The sequence below is a fragment of the Pseudochaenichthys georgianus genome, chromosome 9 (genome assembly GCF_902827115.2).
Source record: "Pseudochaenichthys georgianus chromosome 9, fPseGeo1.2, whole genome shotgun sequence".
Taxonomy (NCBI): domain Eukaryota; kingdom Metazoa; phylum Chordata; class Actinopteri; order Perciformes; family Channichthyidae; genus Pseudochaenichthys; species Pseudochaenichthys georgianus.
The window spans coordinates 40,935,917-40,951,679 of NC_047511.1; the positions used below are offsets into that span (position 1 = coordinate 40,935,917).

Sequence of the window (15,763 nt, forward strand, 5' to 3'; positions counted from 1 at the left end):
CAAATGCAGCACTAAGATCGAGCAAAACAAGAATAGAGACAAGTCCCTTGTCTGAGGCTATTAGAATATCATTTGTGACTTTAACCAGAGCTGTCTCTGTGCTATGATGTGTTCTAAAGCCAGACTGAAAATCTTCAAATAAATCATTGTTTTTTAAGTAATCACACAACTGTTTTGCGACCGCTTTCTCAAGAATTTTTGAGAGGAACGGAAGATTAGAAATAGGTCTATAGTTGGCTAAAACCTCTGGATCGAGGTTGTGCTTTTTAAGAAGCGGTTTTATCACTGCTACTTTGAATGATTGTGGAACATAGCCTGATAATAAAGACATATTCATAATATTTAATAAAGAAGTGCTAATTAATGGAAAAACTTCCTTCAACAGCTTAGTTGGAATTGGGTCTAACATGCACGTTGATGGTTTAGAAGAGAAAATCATTGAATGTAATTGTTCAAGGTTAATGGCTGAAAAGCATTCTAGTTTACTATCTAGTGTAATATTAGAACTTACGATTCCGGGAGCTGTTGATAACACTACACTGGTCGAAGGCAAGAGGTCATTAATTTTGTTTCTAAGAGTAACAATTTTATCGTTAAAAAAGCACATAAAATCATTACTACTGAGTGCTATGGGAATAGAAGGCTCAATGGAGCTGTGGCTCTCTGTCAGCCTGGCTACAGTGCTGAAGAGAAATCTTGCATTATTCTTATTCTCATCTATTAATGAAGAGTAGTGGGCTGCTCTCGCTTTACGCAGTGCTTTCTTATATTCATTGAGAGTAATATGCCAAATTAAACGAGATTCTTCAAGTTTAGTGGAACGCCATATCCTTTCAAGTTGTCTCGACTTTTGCTTTATTTTGCGGGTTTCGTCATTATGCCATGGAGCTAATCTATGTTGTTTTATTTTCTTCTTTTTCAAAGGAGCAACAGAGTCTAATTTTATTCGCAGCGCATCTGTAGCACTATCAACAACATGATCAATTTGGGGTGGTGTACATTTTGTATAAGTTTCCTCCCCTACATGCAGACATGCTATCGAGTTAAGTATTGGTTGAATCTCTTCCTTAAATGTGGCTATAGCACTAACAGATTTGACTTTTGACTAATGCTTTGTAGTCTAGTAACAGTACTTCAAAAGTTACTAAGAAATGGTCGGATAAAGCAGGATTATGCGGTTCGACTAATAGTTGCTCAATTTCAATACCATAAGTCAGAACAAGGTCGAGAGTGTGATTATAACAGTGGGTTGGTTTATTTACACTCTGACAGAAACCAACAGAATCTAATATAGAGTTAAATGCAACAGTAAGGCTATTTTTATCATCGTCAACATGAATATTAAAGTCACCTACGATAATTACTTTGTCTGTTTTAAGAACCAAAGTTGATAAAAACTCAGAGAATTCTGATAAGAATTCTGAATAAGGACCTGGTGCACGATACACTGTAACAAATAAGATTGGCTGCAAAGTTTTCCAGGTCGGATGCGTAAGACTAAAAACGAGGCTTTCAAAAGAGGTATAATTACATTTTGGTTTAGTATTGATAAGTAAACTTGAGTCAAAGATTGCTGCAACTCCACCTCCTCGGCCCGTGCCTCGAGCAATATGAGTGTTGACATGGCTGGGTGGAGTGGCCTCATTTATGCTGACATATTCTTCATGTCTCAACCAAGTTTCAGTGAGACAGCATATATCAATATTATAATCTGATATTAAATCATTTACCAATATTGCTTTAGATGCTAGAGATCTTATGTTTAAGAGACCACATTTAATCTTCCTGTTTTGTTGCACTGTAGTAGTTGTTACATTTACTTTTATTAGGTTATTATGTATGACACCTCTATTAGGTTTTACCTTAAATTGTCCTTGGGCAGACACACACACCGCTAATATTGGGTATTTTATTGGGTTCGGGATTCCTATGGGTGACTGCCTAGGAGAGAGCGCAGAGAAGCGTGTAAGACTGCGACTCTGCCTCCTGGTCTCAACTCCAGTTTGTCATGGATTACGTCCACAAAGCCCTGAAATGTTTGCCGAAATGAGATCTGCACCTTTCAAAGTAGGGTGAATGCCGTCTCTCTTAATCAGACCAGGTTTTCCCCAGAAGGCTGTCCAATTATTTACGAAGCCCACATTGTTAATAGGTTTCTTAACATTAGTTTGTTATCATTGTTTTATTTGTAGGTATGTATGTTTATGCACCAAAACACCAAGATGTGTTCACCTACTTGGCATAAACTTGCAATTCTGATTTTGATATGTGCATAGAATTTAAAATGAAACAGGTTCATCAAATACTGAAGAGCTCCAGACACAGCGCCAACCTAATCATTGTTTTTAAAGCCTCAAGACTACATACTATTATATTTATTATATATACTATTCAATACTACATTTTGTTCCCCAGTGAGTCTGCCGAGGTGTTTGAGGTCCTGCTGGTTGGAGCTACGGGGGGAGCAGTGCTGGGCTCTCAGCAGGTTGCCAGGGTTACCATCTCCAAAAGTGACTCTCCGAGTGGGGTGGTCCGTTTCCTGAACGAAAGCCTGATCACCGTGGACAACCCCAACTCCACCCGCAAACTCTCTCTGGTTTTAGAGAGGGCAGGAGGCCTAGTGGGCAACGCAACTGTACGACAAACAATCTCTTACATCACTTCAGTTTCTCTGGAATTCTTCATCATGGACGAATTCAAACTTGTGTTATCTTTCGCAGGTCGCTTGGATCATCCGAGGCCCTAACAGCAGAGCGCTCCTCCCCCCATTAAACACAGACATTAGAGAGCCTGTGAGCGGCTCCTTCTTCTTCAGCGATGGAGAGGAGGGCGTACAGACCTTAGAGCTGAGGATCCTTCCTCATGGGGAAGTGGAGGTGGAGGAGACATTTGTGATAGAGCTCAGTGTTCTGTCTGGAGAGCTGGAGGTGGATCCTCAGGCTGGTTCCATCACACTGAAGGTACTGGATTATGGTTTTTTGTAAAAGTAATAATCATAACAGTAAGATTGTAAGAAGTTTCCAGGCTTTTATTGTCATGTGTGCATAGCAACAGTGTAGTTATGACAATGAACATCTTATATCTCAGGCTCCTCCAACAGGGCAACAACAATAAAACAGATCAAATAGTACAAGTAAATAGAATAGAATAGAAAACAGTGCAGAATAGTCCATATGCAGAATATTGATATATGAGTTGCAAACAGATGAATGTTATGTATGTTCTTTCAAAAGGTCAGACATGAAACAAATAAGGCGATACAACAGGAATACATGGATATCAAATACATAGGAATGCACCGTCATCGTATAACGCCTAATAGGTAGTTAGTCATGAATCAGTTAGGGTCGTTGAAGAAGGATAACACAATCTGATACCCTCAGCACTTTTTCCTGCAGCTGATGTAACGAGATGCACCCTGCTCACATTCCCTCTCTCCTGTTCGTCTCCCAGATAGAGAAGTTTGGAGACCCGAATGGTATAGTCCAGTTCACTGAAGATGCTCTCCGGGAGCGTGTCTACAATGAATCCACAGAGGCAGAGGGTCCTTTCAACGTGTCCCTGCTCGTCACACGCAGAGAGGGAGTCATGGGGAACATCACGGTGAGAACTCATCAATATACATGTATTTGTAATCAACCATACCCAGTATGAGTGCCTATCCCAACTGAATTAGTTATCTGTGAGCACTATTGAAGCATGATATTCTCTCTCCTGTCTCCTCCCCCCAAGACACACATACTGTACACGCCATACTACACACAATGTCCAAACCCATTATTCAGTTTGCTTCGGTGCCCTATTATTTATTTATTAAAGTCATAGACATGTTACCCTTTCTTTGTCTTCACCTTTCCTGTAATCACTTAATACTAGGGATGTAACAATATATCGAATATCGCGATATCGCGGTAAATAAATGTCTCAATACCGTCGTGAGACTGACAAAATCTACTGCGATATTTTATTTTTTTAATTATTTTTTTTAAAACTTTATTTAATATATATTTTTTAAAACCTTTATTTAACCAGATGGTCCCATTGAGATCATCAATCTCTTTTTCAAGGGAGACCTGTCCAACATGGCAGCAAGTAGGTTACAACATGAACATAAAACAACAGATAACCCAAAAGGACCTCGTATTTACAGGGCTACATGCACACACCTAGAGACATTGACAAGTACCAACAGTATATTTATATCTCTGTCGATAAGCCTCACCTTCTTGGCAAAAACTGTATTGTTGTTGAAGTGGTGGAGAGACAATGCACAGTTTGACCCACTGCTGTCACCCATGGCCAAAGCATATCTCTCTGTCCCAGCAACATCAGTACCAAGCAAGAGAGTTTTTTCCACAGCAGGGGATTTTGCAAACGCCCAAACATCCCAGCTTCTACCTGGAAATGTGGACATGCTCATATTCCTAAAAGATAACCTTGATGCTGCTGAGTGAGTGAGTGAGTGAGTGAGTGAGTGAGTGAGTGAGTGAGTGAGTGAGTGAGTGAGTGAGTGAGTGAGTGAGTGAGTGAGTGAGTGAGTTAGAGTTGAGTGAGTGAGTGAGTGAGTGAGTGAGTGAGTGAGTGAGTGAGTGAGTGAGTTGAGTGAGTGAGTGAGTGAGTGAGTGAGTGAGTGAGTGAGTGAGTTAGAGTTGAGTGAGTGAGTGAGTGAGTGAGTGAGTGAGTTAGAGAGTTTGAGTTGAGTCACTTGAAAAACTAAAGTGAAACTTGATTTATCCTATTGCAGGGTCTGATTATTATTTTGTTGACACTTTAAAATACTACTATCCTATTAAAATGCAGTACAAATCAGATTTACTATTTAATAAAGAAAAAAAAAATCAAGAAAAAAAAAAATTCACATTTTTTTCCCTTTATTTTTCAAAATCGCGATAAATATCGTACCGTGAGTTTTTGGTATCGTTACATCCCTACTTAATACTCGATAATAAAAAAAAGTGTAAATACAACCCGACTTTCTCCCTCTCCTCAGGTGCATTGGCAGATCCAGAGCGACTCAGATACAGCGGGGGACTTCCTCGTCTCATCTGGCTCCGTGAGGATCCCAGAGGGCCAAAGGGAGGCGGAGGTCGTCCTCAGTCTGATGCCTGACGCGGTGCCGGAGCTAGAGGAGCTCTACACCGTCCGGCTCACTGCTGTGGAGGGTGGAGCTACTCTGGAGGCCAACCCAAACCTCACCAGGACACGCATCAGGTTTGTCATATTGACCTCCAGGTAGTAAAACTTACGTGAACTTGAAATGAATCGTCCTCTCTCGTCCTCAGGGTGCGCGCTAACGACGAGCCCTACGGCGTCTTTGCCCTGAGCCCAGAGGAAATGTCCATAATGGTATCAGTGTCGGACTCTGAGGTCAGCAGAGCTCTGGTTCTGAATGTGACCCGGCATCAGGGGCTGTTTGGAAACAGCAGTGTGGGCTATAGGGTCAGCGGGGGGGTTAGTGCAGTGATGGACATCCAGGAGATCCTCGGAGCCCAGGCCGAAGGACGGCTGCTGTTCAGAGAGGGACAGAGCTTCAGCACCATCACCCTACCCATCAGCAACCAGGTGAGGATGAACATGCATGTGCAGCTACCGTAGCTACCGGCAATGATTTTTAGAATACCAAAGTTCCTTTTGTTTTTTAAGCTCTCTTAAAGCAAAATCCACTTCTTCATGTCTCTTCTACATCAACATGTGTCCCCTCTTCTTCATGTCTCTTCTACATCAACATGTGTCCCCTCTTCTTCATGTCTCTTCTACATCAACATGTGTCCCCTCTTCTTCATGTCTCTTCTACATCAACATGTGTCCCCTCTTCTTCATGTCTCTTCTACATCAACATGTGTCCCCTCTGTGGAAAGAGACTCTGAAAGTTTCAGGAACAAAGATTCTCTCTCTTTTTGTCCTGATCCATTTTTATAAAAACCTGTCTGAAATTGAGCTGATCAGATTTTGGCCACTTTATGATGTCATAACGATTTGCTGGCTTGTGTAACCAAGGTAACCCCCCCCCTTATCACCTGAGTCTCCTCCTAGAGCACCATTGAGTTCTTTGTAACCAAATCTCTCTCAGAGGGGCGTGGGGAGGGGCTCCTTGTTTTCATCTGAAGTAACAGACAGAGAATCAGCACTTTGGAAACAGGGCTGAAACAGAGGGGATTATGGGTAATGCTGCAATGATCTGTTTGGTGTTTGGAGCCATGTTTTCTATATACCTGAGAGCTATGATATGTTGATGGGAAACAGTTTAATAGGGGACCTTTAAGATCTCTTACCACGTGTTGTTGCCCCTCCCCCTGTAGGTGTTTCTGTCAGTGGGGGACAGCTTCACTGCAGAGCTCACTGATGTCAGACTGGTCGGACCCCTCCTCGGACCTCCGCCCCTTCTCCTTCATGAGGCCACCGTTGCTACCATGACTGTCCCAGAGGAAGCTGCCAGCTCAGATGTAAGTTGTTGTTTGTTTGTTGATATAAACATGTCATTAGGGTGTATGTCTCCTCAGGGATGTTCTCATATCGTCTCAGTGCTGGAAGAGACATCATCTATGAGCATATGAATGTAATCACTGACAGCGTGTAATCGGAGCTAACAGTAATACTAACTGTCTTCCCTCACGTTGCGCAGGTTGGCTTCGCCTCCTTGGCTCTGCAGGTATCAAACATAGAAACGGGGACGTGTGAAGCAAAGGTGACACGGACGGGTCTGTTTGGAGACATCAGGGTGGAGTGGACAGCGGGGTTTCCTGCGGGACAGACCCCACCCGGGCTCAGAGTGGGAGCTATCACCCCACACTCCGGTAACACCCTCAGACAGAAGCCGTTGCCTTCGTTAACTCAGAGATGAGGTGTCATGTTGTGTAAATGACCTCGATCGACCATAACGTGTACCCAGATGTCTTTTCATCGGATGCATCGTACATGTTATCGAGTGAGCCAATCTGAGCTTCTGATACGAGGACAAATGTGAAAATAATCTACTTTTTTTTTACCGTAGAGCACTTGCAATCACGCTGACGTCAAACACTACATGACAGATGCCTTTATAGTGTTGTTAATGTGCTCCTTTGCTCGTCCAGGCTCAGTGACCCTGGCCCATGGAGAGAAGACTCAGTCCATTTCTCTGACGGCTGTTGATGATGCGTCTGCAGCCGCTTCCTACGCTCTGCACCTGAGCGCTGCCTCCAGCCCCGCGGCAGGGGGTCCCGTCCGGCTCAGGTAACGGCTTCACAGCGGTATAAAGTTCTGATGGCGTTAATACATGTTATGATTTAAAGATTCAAAGGCTGTCATATGCACATCAACTACAGCAGTGATTCTCAAAGTGTGGTCCGCGGACCACTGGTGGTCCGTGAGCGCCCCCTAGTGGTCCGTGAGTATATTGGTAAAATTTCACATTTGAAATAAATAAATGAATTTAAGTTTTCCGCACTCTCGCGGGAATATCTCCGCAATGGAACAAGCTTAAGTTTCACTTTTAACTGCATGATATAGCCCAGTGCAACACCTTCATCACACATATTGCAACTTGTTTGTACCACTTTCAGGCAATTTTTAATCTGTTCTAGAAAAACGATGTGATTTTGGATATTTGTGGAGTTAGGTGGTCCGCGAGTGGTTTTTTATTGGTTAAGTGGTCCTTGGTATGAAAAGGTTTGAGAAACACTGAACTACAGCATAGTTTTGTTAATTTAACATCTTATATCTCAGGCTTCTACATCAACGCAACATACAATATACTTATCATAAAGTAAAAGAGTGCAAATAAAATAGTGCAATAGCTCAGAAACCTACTGCATGTTACAAAAATGAGTTAAAGATGGTGAGAGCCTAGCATTTACGTTTTTTTGTGTGGTTCATCCTTGTTCAATTAAAAAAAATGTACATATATACTGTGCTCAAACTTTAACTAAACCAAAACCGATTTCCTAAAGTTTAAATGTAAGCCACACTCATGTCTATGTGAATGTATCCTCACGCTGAGATCCGTCTCCCTGCACAGGTCAGGGTTTACCGTAGCAGAAGTGGAGCCGTTGGGGATCTACCAGTTTGCTCCTGATTCCCGGCAGCTGGTGATCGCAGAGGACATCCAGACTATAACGCTTTACGTCCAGAGGCTGTACGGCTCTCGCAGCAACCGCACCGGCCTGTCCTACTCAACAGTCTCAGGCAGCGCGGCAGCGGGGCAGGACTTCATCGCAGTGCCAGGCGGACGATTAGTCTTTGACTCGCCTCAACAAACCAACTCCTCCTTCAGCCTCTCCATCCTGGACGACTCCCTCTCAGAGGCCGACGAGCACTTCCAAGTTAACTTAACAGATGTTCAAGTCCTGAATCCAGACTTATCTTGGGCGGATTCCTCTCCTCGCCTTAATACTCGTCACAGCGTGGCCTCCGTCACCATCCTAGCCAGCGATGTGACCGGAGGAGTGCTGAGTATCGGACCCGGGCTGGTGCAGACCCCTGAGGACCGGGAGGAGGGGACGCAGCAGGAGAGGAAGGTGGTGCTGAGGGTGAGGAGGTCCGACAGCCTGGAACAGGATGTGAGGGTCCGGGTCCGGGCATACGGAGGTGAGTGTTGGTCAGAATCAGAAACAGGTTTAATGCCAAGTAGATACTGTAGATAGATAGATAACATAGTATTGAAAAGTAAAATGTGGAAAAACTAATTTACAGTTAATACATTCAAGATATCTGCTTTGGTGTGTAATGGTTGACACATGTAAGAGGAATTACGTTTTTAAAAGGAAGCAAAAATAATGCCAGTTTAAAATGTCTAAAAAAAGGATTATAAAATAAAACTAGAAATAACTGTTGACAAAGAATCTCAATAAAAATGTGAACTTTAAAATTGATTTTATACAAAAAAATTGAGCTTTTCAGTTTTTGTAGGCATTCATCTAACTCATATTCATAGCCTATACAACACCACGAAACCTGTCAAAATAAAAATATAAATGCAGTTGTATATATAGTTAATTATAAATGACTAATAAATACATTTTTATGAATACAAAAATACACGACGGACTCACATAAAGCTAATAAAAAAAAAAAGCAATAGAAAAATGTCTACTCAGATCCGAAGCAACTGATGCTTATTGGTATAAAAATCTAAAATGAAAACACATTTAAAAAACAAAATTAGTGATTTATTTTTCTATTCATTTGTATTTTAATTTGACTTTTGTCTTCACCATTGTGGACTATTTAGTGACTGAATTGACAGTTGCTTTAAGTTGTCGCTGTGCTCTTTCTTCCAGAGGGGAGCACCGCCCCTCCCCCCCTCCCTGTGGACCCTGCTGGGACCCTGGCGAAGGAGGAGCAGGACTTCCGCCTGGAGTCCAGCATGGTGTCTCTTCAGGCCGGTCAGAACGAGACAGAAGTGGTCCTCCTCATTTTGGACGACTCGGAGCCCGAGGGACAGGAAGTGTTCTTCATTTACCTCAGTGACCCGGAGGGGGGGGCGCAGATCACTGACAGTCCTCAGCAGGGCTTCGGAGCGTATGCCACGATCACTATCCTCGGTAAAAAATACATTTGTTTTGTGTTTTATTTCAGATAAAAAAAGTCATTCTTAGTAATGTTTTGTTTGCATGATGTCTTACATGTGTATATGTGTATTTGCTGTGTGTTCCTCCATGAGTGATTAAGTGTCCTCCAGACAGTTTCACTAATGCCAGTTGATTTGCAGTACTGCTACATGGGGTGTTTCTCAATGTCGAGGAAAGCTGCTTCAGAGCCACTATTTCAAGCATACTCCGTCATCGAGTCCCGCCGAAGGACTGTTCCAATGTCCAGCATACTTGGAATTCTACCGAGCCCGGCGTACTTCGTTTGGAGACATTTCGAGGCTGCACATGTGTAAACTCCACGGTCTTAAAATCCCCACAATGCTTTGCGCACGGACCAATTTCCCCTAATCTGTGGCGGAAAATGTAAGGTGGGGCCTCTCATATGACGCACACCTGCACACTTGCTCGCCTGTTCCACTCTTTGTTTTCCGAATGCCAGGAAGTATTGTTGCCTCGCTTCTGAAGCAAGACGCTCGGAAGACATGTGCTACCAAGCAAGCGTACTCGACATTGAGAAACACCCATGGTCTCCAGCTGCTTTTTTATTTATAGATTTGAAAATAATCACCGCGGTGGGCAGATACATTTTTTATTCAGATTTTAGAAATCAAAAAATAAATGATTAGTCATATGGAACTCAAAGTGTACTCTCCTTCTCCGTTTCTCTTTTTCTCCGTTTCTATTTTTCTCCTTCTCTCCATCCACCCCAGGGAGTGACTTCCATAACGGTATCCTAGGGTTCAGTCTCAACTCTCTGACGGGCCACGTCCTGGACGAGGACTCAGAAAACAGAACCGCCCTCCTCTACCTGCAGAGACAGGAAAACAGGTAATAAAACCCCTCCATGTTTCTTGTCTCCAACGTCTTTCTTGTTCCTCCTTCGTTAGTATTGTATTTCTCCCTTTGTTCAGAGCCTTTGAAGATCTGCACGTCTTCTGGAGAGCGACCTTCAACACAGCAGCTCTAACTCTTGTCAGCAACGGAGTGAACCTGAGCAGGGAGCTGGTGCAGACGTCAGGAACAGCGCTGTGTCGGAGAGGAGAGACTCTCTGCGCCCTCACTGTGGAGGTCCATGATGATGAGGTGAGAGAGAGAGAGAAGGAGGCCATGTTGGCGTCTTACTGAACTTCAAATCCCCACTATCCGCAGGTGGATTGCAGATTAATATCTTTATCTTATGGGGAAACTAATATTGTGACATCAAAGAGGGCAGCGGAGAAAACGAGTAGACTTACATATTGATTTAAGATCCAAGCACAGAATAATAAAATAGAAATGAGTACACATCGAAGGTAGAAAGCTAAGTAGCAGTATTATAAAAGGAAGTGAGCATATCAAAGTAGTGGAGGAGCCAGTTATTGTACAACCAAGCTTGGAGATTAACGAGTTACATGTACTGCACACAAGTTGTTAGAGTTTCAAATATTGCAAAACCAGTATTAGCTATTTTAGTAATATTAGAAATACTATGTTATAGTCTCTAAGCGTGTGGAGTTGTACAGGAAGGAAGGATCTCTTTACATTACATTAAATGTAGTTTATTATTACAATACGTGTATTGAACCAATGCCAAAATGCTGCCGGTAGAATATCTTTCAATAAGCAGAACATTACTAAATGCTATAAACAGTATATACTTTAAAACAGGGGTGTCAAACTCAAGGCCCGGGGGCCACATTCAGCCCGCGACTTCATTTGCTGTGGCCCCACAAGAGCTTGCAAAGAATATAATATGTTTATTATACGGTTACATGCTACAGAAGCACGTTGCCCATAAACTACATGTCCCACAATGCATCTCAAATATGACTTTTTTCTCAGAATTTGCCTTTTTTTCTTCAAAATATGCATTTTTTCATAGAATTCTTTTTTCTCAGAATTAGATTTTTATTTCAAAATGTCACTTCTATTTCTTTTTTCTCCAGAATTTGGCTTTTCTTTTTAAATCATTTTGGGACATACGCACTGAAAAGACTTGCAATTATTTGCCCCAGACTTCTGCTTTCAGACGTAGTTAATTATGAAGTTATTACCCTATCCGATGATAATCCAATGCAGAGGCAATGATGTAATATTATACATTATTTTATATATATGATATATTTATATATGTATTTTTATATAGTCTTAAAGTTACAACCGGCCCTTTGAGTGCAACCATAATGCTGATGTGGCCCGCGATGAAATTGAGTTTGACATCCCTGCTTTAAAACATGTTATGAACCTGTACTGGCCAAAGTACAGTCTCTCCATGAGTCAATGCCAGTGAAGCAGAAGCACACACTTTGTCCAGCAGTGATGACAGTTCATCTTCCTCCTGTCTCCCACCTCCACAGAGTCAGGCTGCCCCCCCACCCCCCAGGACAGAGTGCTCCTAAGTATTCATAACAAATTGAGTGTTGCACAAATGAAAACAATCCCTCCTCTGTGTTGCTGCAGGAGCCCGAGCCCGGGACCTGGTTCCTGGTGGAGATCTATCAGGTGGGGGCTGGAGCTGCCATTAATGAGACCGCCCGCTTCGCCAACATCACCCTGAGGGAGAGCGACGACCCGCGAGGCGTCGTGTTCTTCTCTGTGGGTCACAGGCTGCCCATCGCCACCCGGACCACCACCAGGATCAGTCTGCAGGTCCACCGACGAGCCAGCACCGCCTCCAGCATGACGGTGCACTACCGCACTCTGGTGAGGACCAGAGAGGGGGTAGTATACAAGCACAAGCAGATATTGTGAATGGCACACATGCATACATATGATTAGAGTAGTTTGGATTCAAATCCAATCCAACTTTATTTATAGCACATTTAAAAACAACAGCGTTAACCAAAGTGCTGTACATCAAGAAATATAAAAAAGTAGCATAAATACATTTAGACAAAACCGATAGGACAAAAGGAAACTAATGTAAAAGCACGAGACAATAAAACCATCCTTACGGCCACAGACTGGAAACCCTCATGATGTACAAAACATTTTAAACACAAGAAAATTGAAAATAGAAAAACCCAATTTAGAAACAGAAAATGATACGTCTTATACGTGGGAGATAACAACATGCAGTTATCATCTAACCACAAGTGCAATTGAAGCAGTAAAGTGCATAGTCATGTACAGTAAAGGTATAAAATGTATTATATCATATGATAAGTATATAAATAAGACCGATATTCATAAATGTATGAACAGTAGAATAAATATTGTAAACACTAGGGATTTATAAACGGTGCGTACGCTCAAAAGATGGCGTACGCCAGTTTCTAAGCAATGTTTTCGATTTATAAAAAACAGACTTGATGGGAAAATGTGCGGTCCTCCACGCAAACTGTACTTTGGCCGGTATAGGTTCATAACATGTTTTAAAGTATACTGTTTATAGCATTTAGTAATGTTCTGCTTATTGAAAGATATTGGCATTGGTTCAACACACTTATTGTAAGATGTCAACCAAACTACATTTAACGTAATGTAAAGATCCGTACGCACTACGCACATCAACGGGAGAGGTGAGAAACTGCGACACTGTTGGAAGAATGGAGAGAAATATGTGGAAATAATAGCATAAATAAAACGTTACCTCTCATTCATCATATATGAAGAATTCATTTTCAAACATTGATTAAAGCCAATCTTAAAAAACGCCTGTTTGAGACTCCTCCTCAGTGCACACAAAAACATAACTTGGAGAAATAAATATAGACGGATATGTTATTGAAAACCACCTCGAATATGTTAATGTTATGACATGTATTCTCATAAATTATTTCATTTGTTCTTACTTTTCTTTTCTTTTAAATTAGAGGCATAATGAGGGATTTTTATGTTCACTTCATCTGAATTGGGACAGTACTTGAGAGCAGTTTAGTTTAAAATGTAATCATAGTTTAATTCTAATTCAACACCAACTTTGCATACTGATACACAAAGGTATTGTAAAATGAAATGCCATGAACTAAATTGCATTTGGTAATTATCTTTTTTTCTTTTGATGGAGGTATAAAGCAGTTATTCTGCCTCTATGGAGATATTAATAACACATGTTTTATTGGATGTCTCTTCCTCTCCTCTTTGATCTCACTGCCTTCCTCCTTCACCTCTCCTCGGCATCATGATAAAAGATATCTTGGCTACAGCACACGCAGTGCAGGGGCATGGAGTACTCACTAACACTTATTGATATTGGAGATCAAAGTAAGAGTAGTGCACTCAACAGAAAAGCAACGAGACACGCGGCCGGCCGGTTATCCGCCTTCATCTCTCTGACACATTGTGAAGCCCAGCTCTCAACACGTTCAACTCGCCTCGTGTTCAGTACACGTGTTGCTACAGTCGTGTCTGTTGATTTCACATGTTGCGGACATTGTTGCGGCATCCTTTCATGACTTTCTGAGAGCCACTATCAACGTCCTTTAAATCAGACATTTCAAACACGTTATCCTTTAAGTTAAAAGTGACATCTCAGTGATGAGGCTGGCCTGATGTGATGCTGCTCGCGTGGCGAATGCAAAACTATGAAATAGATTACTCACACATTGAACAACGTTAGGCCTTCACACGCGGGCAAAACACTAGAGGTAAAACTCATATTAAATAAAAAGCTAAATCAAATTGTCTTGTTGTATGATAACGTTAAAGAACTTAACGGATTAGAACTGTGGCTTTTTGTTCTACTGACTACGGAGGTCGTCTTTAGATGTCAATATAATTTGACCTGTTATACAAAAATACATTTAATTTTGTTTTAATGTACATTATTTAATTTGATATTCTGTTCTTGTACATATCATGTTCTATTTACAGACTTTTTGCACTATTTTGTATTTTAGTATTTTATTATATATGTTGTTGGACGAGCTCCGGTCAGAAGAATGTCATTGCCATTTCTACACCGTAGCTCATGTGCTTATGATAATAACACCTATGGATTTGAATCATGTAGGTTTACTTGGACACACGTTGCTGGTCAACATAACTCCGCTCAACACGAGACACTTCTGTTGTTCCTCCAGGAGCTGCCCAGAGAGGAGGCCGTGGGTCCCTCTGTGATCCGGCCTGCTCAGGCAGGGATGGACTTCCCTAAACAACAGGGCCTTCTAACCTTCGCTGTGGGTCAGCGCAACACGTCTCTGGAGATCTACCTCACCCCTGACCTCGCCTCCTCCTCTCCCACACCCAAGCGCTTCCAGGTGGAGCTCTTCGACGCTTCAGGCGGAGCCAGAGTGCACCCTGAGTTCGGGATAGCTAATGTGACTCTGGTGTCGAATGCAGCCAGTGAAGCTGTGTGGCTCCTCCTGGACGCATTACACCAGCCGCTAGACTCTCTCATACTAAACCAGGTGCTGCAGGAACTGATCAATAAGGCCTCTACGCCTCTGTCTCGGGAGCAGATGGTCGCTGTGCTCGAAGCTCTGGAGAAGGTAAGACTGATTGAAGACGTTTTGTTTAAAGTTTAAACTAATACTTACAAACTGAATCAGTCTAATGGAAGCTGAAGATAAAACAGTGTATCAGTTAAAAGGAGACCGTGCCATAAGAGCTGCATATCACTTAAAACCAAAGACAGGGACAGAGCCAGGAGGGGGAAAGGAGACAAAGACAGTCAAGTGCAGATCACTCACACAGATTAACAAAGCAACGCCAGGTATTTCTCAATATGATGTCTCCATCCCTCTCACTTGTTCGTTCGGTCTGAATCAGGTGCTTGCCGAGGCCAACAGGACTCCTCTGCAGGAGAGCAGCCGCAACCTGACCTACGACCTGCTGTGTGCGCTGGCCAATCCCAGCAGAGATGACACCCGAGGCCTCAGCCACCTTGCTGAGGTGGCCGAGCGGTTTGCGTTTTCCCTCCTAACGCAGAGTCAATGTGCGATGTGAGTGTCCCATTTCAAACGGGGGGAGGGAGATATCCCTCTTTCTTTTAAAGGTCACCTATTATGCAAAATCAAATGTTTCATGTCTCTTCTACATCAACATGTGTCCCCTCTTCTTCATGTCTCTTCTACATCAGCATGTGTCCCCTCTTCTTCATGTCTCTTCTATATCAACATGTGTCCCCTCTTCTTCATGTCTCTTGTACATCAACATGTGTCCCCTCTTCTTCATTTCTCTTCTACATCAACATGTGTCCCCTCTTCTCCATGTCTCTTCTACATCAACATGTGTCCCCTCTTCTTCATGTCTCTTCTACATCAACATGTGTC

General features: G+C 42.5%; 1 protein-coding gene across 1 annotated transcript in view; it reads left to right on the plus strand.

The window, feature by feature from the left end:
* adgrv1 (adhesion G protein-coupled receptor V1) overlaps nucleotides 1–15,763 on the plus strand; it is a 167,874-nt gene that overhangs the window by 60,567 nt on the left and 91,544 nt on the right. Inside the window, exons 70-84 of the mRNA XM_034092068.1 lie at nucleotides 2,416–2,635; nucleotides 2,721–2,960; nucleotides 3,454–3,603; nucleotides 4,991–5,211; nucleotides 5,283–5,562; nucleotides 6,300–6,443; nucleotides 6,623–6,794; nucleotides 7,074–7,212; nucleotides 7,997–8,565; nucleotides 9,258–9,521; nucleotides 10,280–10,397; nucleotides 10,481–10,652; nucleotides 12,009–12,251; nucleotides 14,573–14,980; nucleotides 15,261–15,433. Coding sequence (XP_033947959.1) covers nucleotides 2,416–2,635; nucleotides 2,721–2,960; nucleotides 3,454–3,603; nucleotides 4,991–5,211; nucleotides 5,283–5,562; nucleotides 6,300–6,443; nucleotides 6,623–6,794; nucleotides 7,074–7,212; nucleotides 7,997–8,565; nucleotides 9,258–9,521; nucleotides 10,280–10,397; nucleotides 10,481–10,652; nucleotides 12,009–12,251; nucleotides 14,573–14,980; nucleotides 15,261–15,433 — 3,513 coding nt within the window. The remainder of the gene's footprint in view (nucleotides 1–2,415; nucleotides 2,636–2,720; nucleotides 2,961–3,453; nucleotides 3,604–4,990; nucleotides 5,212–5,282; nucleotides 5,563–6,299; nucleotides 6,444–6,622; nucleotides 6,795–7,073; nucleotides 7,213–7,996; nucleotides 8,566–9,257; nucleotides 9,522–10,279; nucleotides 10,398–10,480; nucleotides 10,653–12,008; nucleotides 12,252–14,572; nucleotides 14,981–15,260; nucleotides 15,434–15,763) is intronic.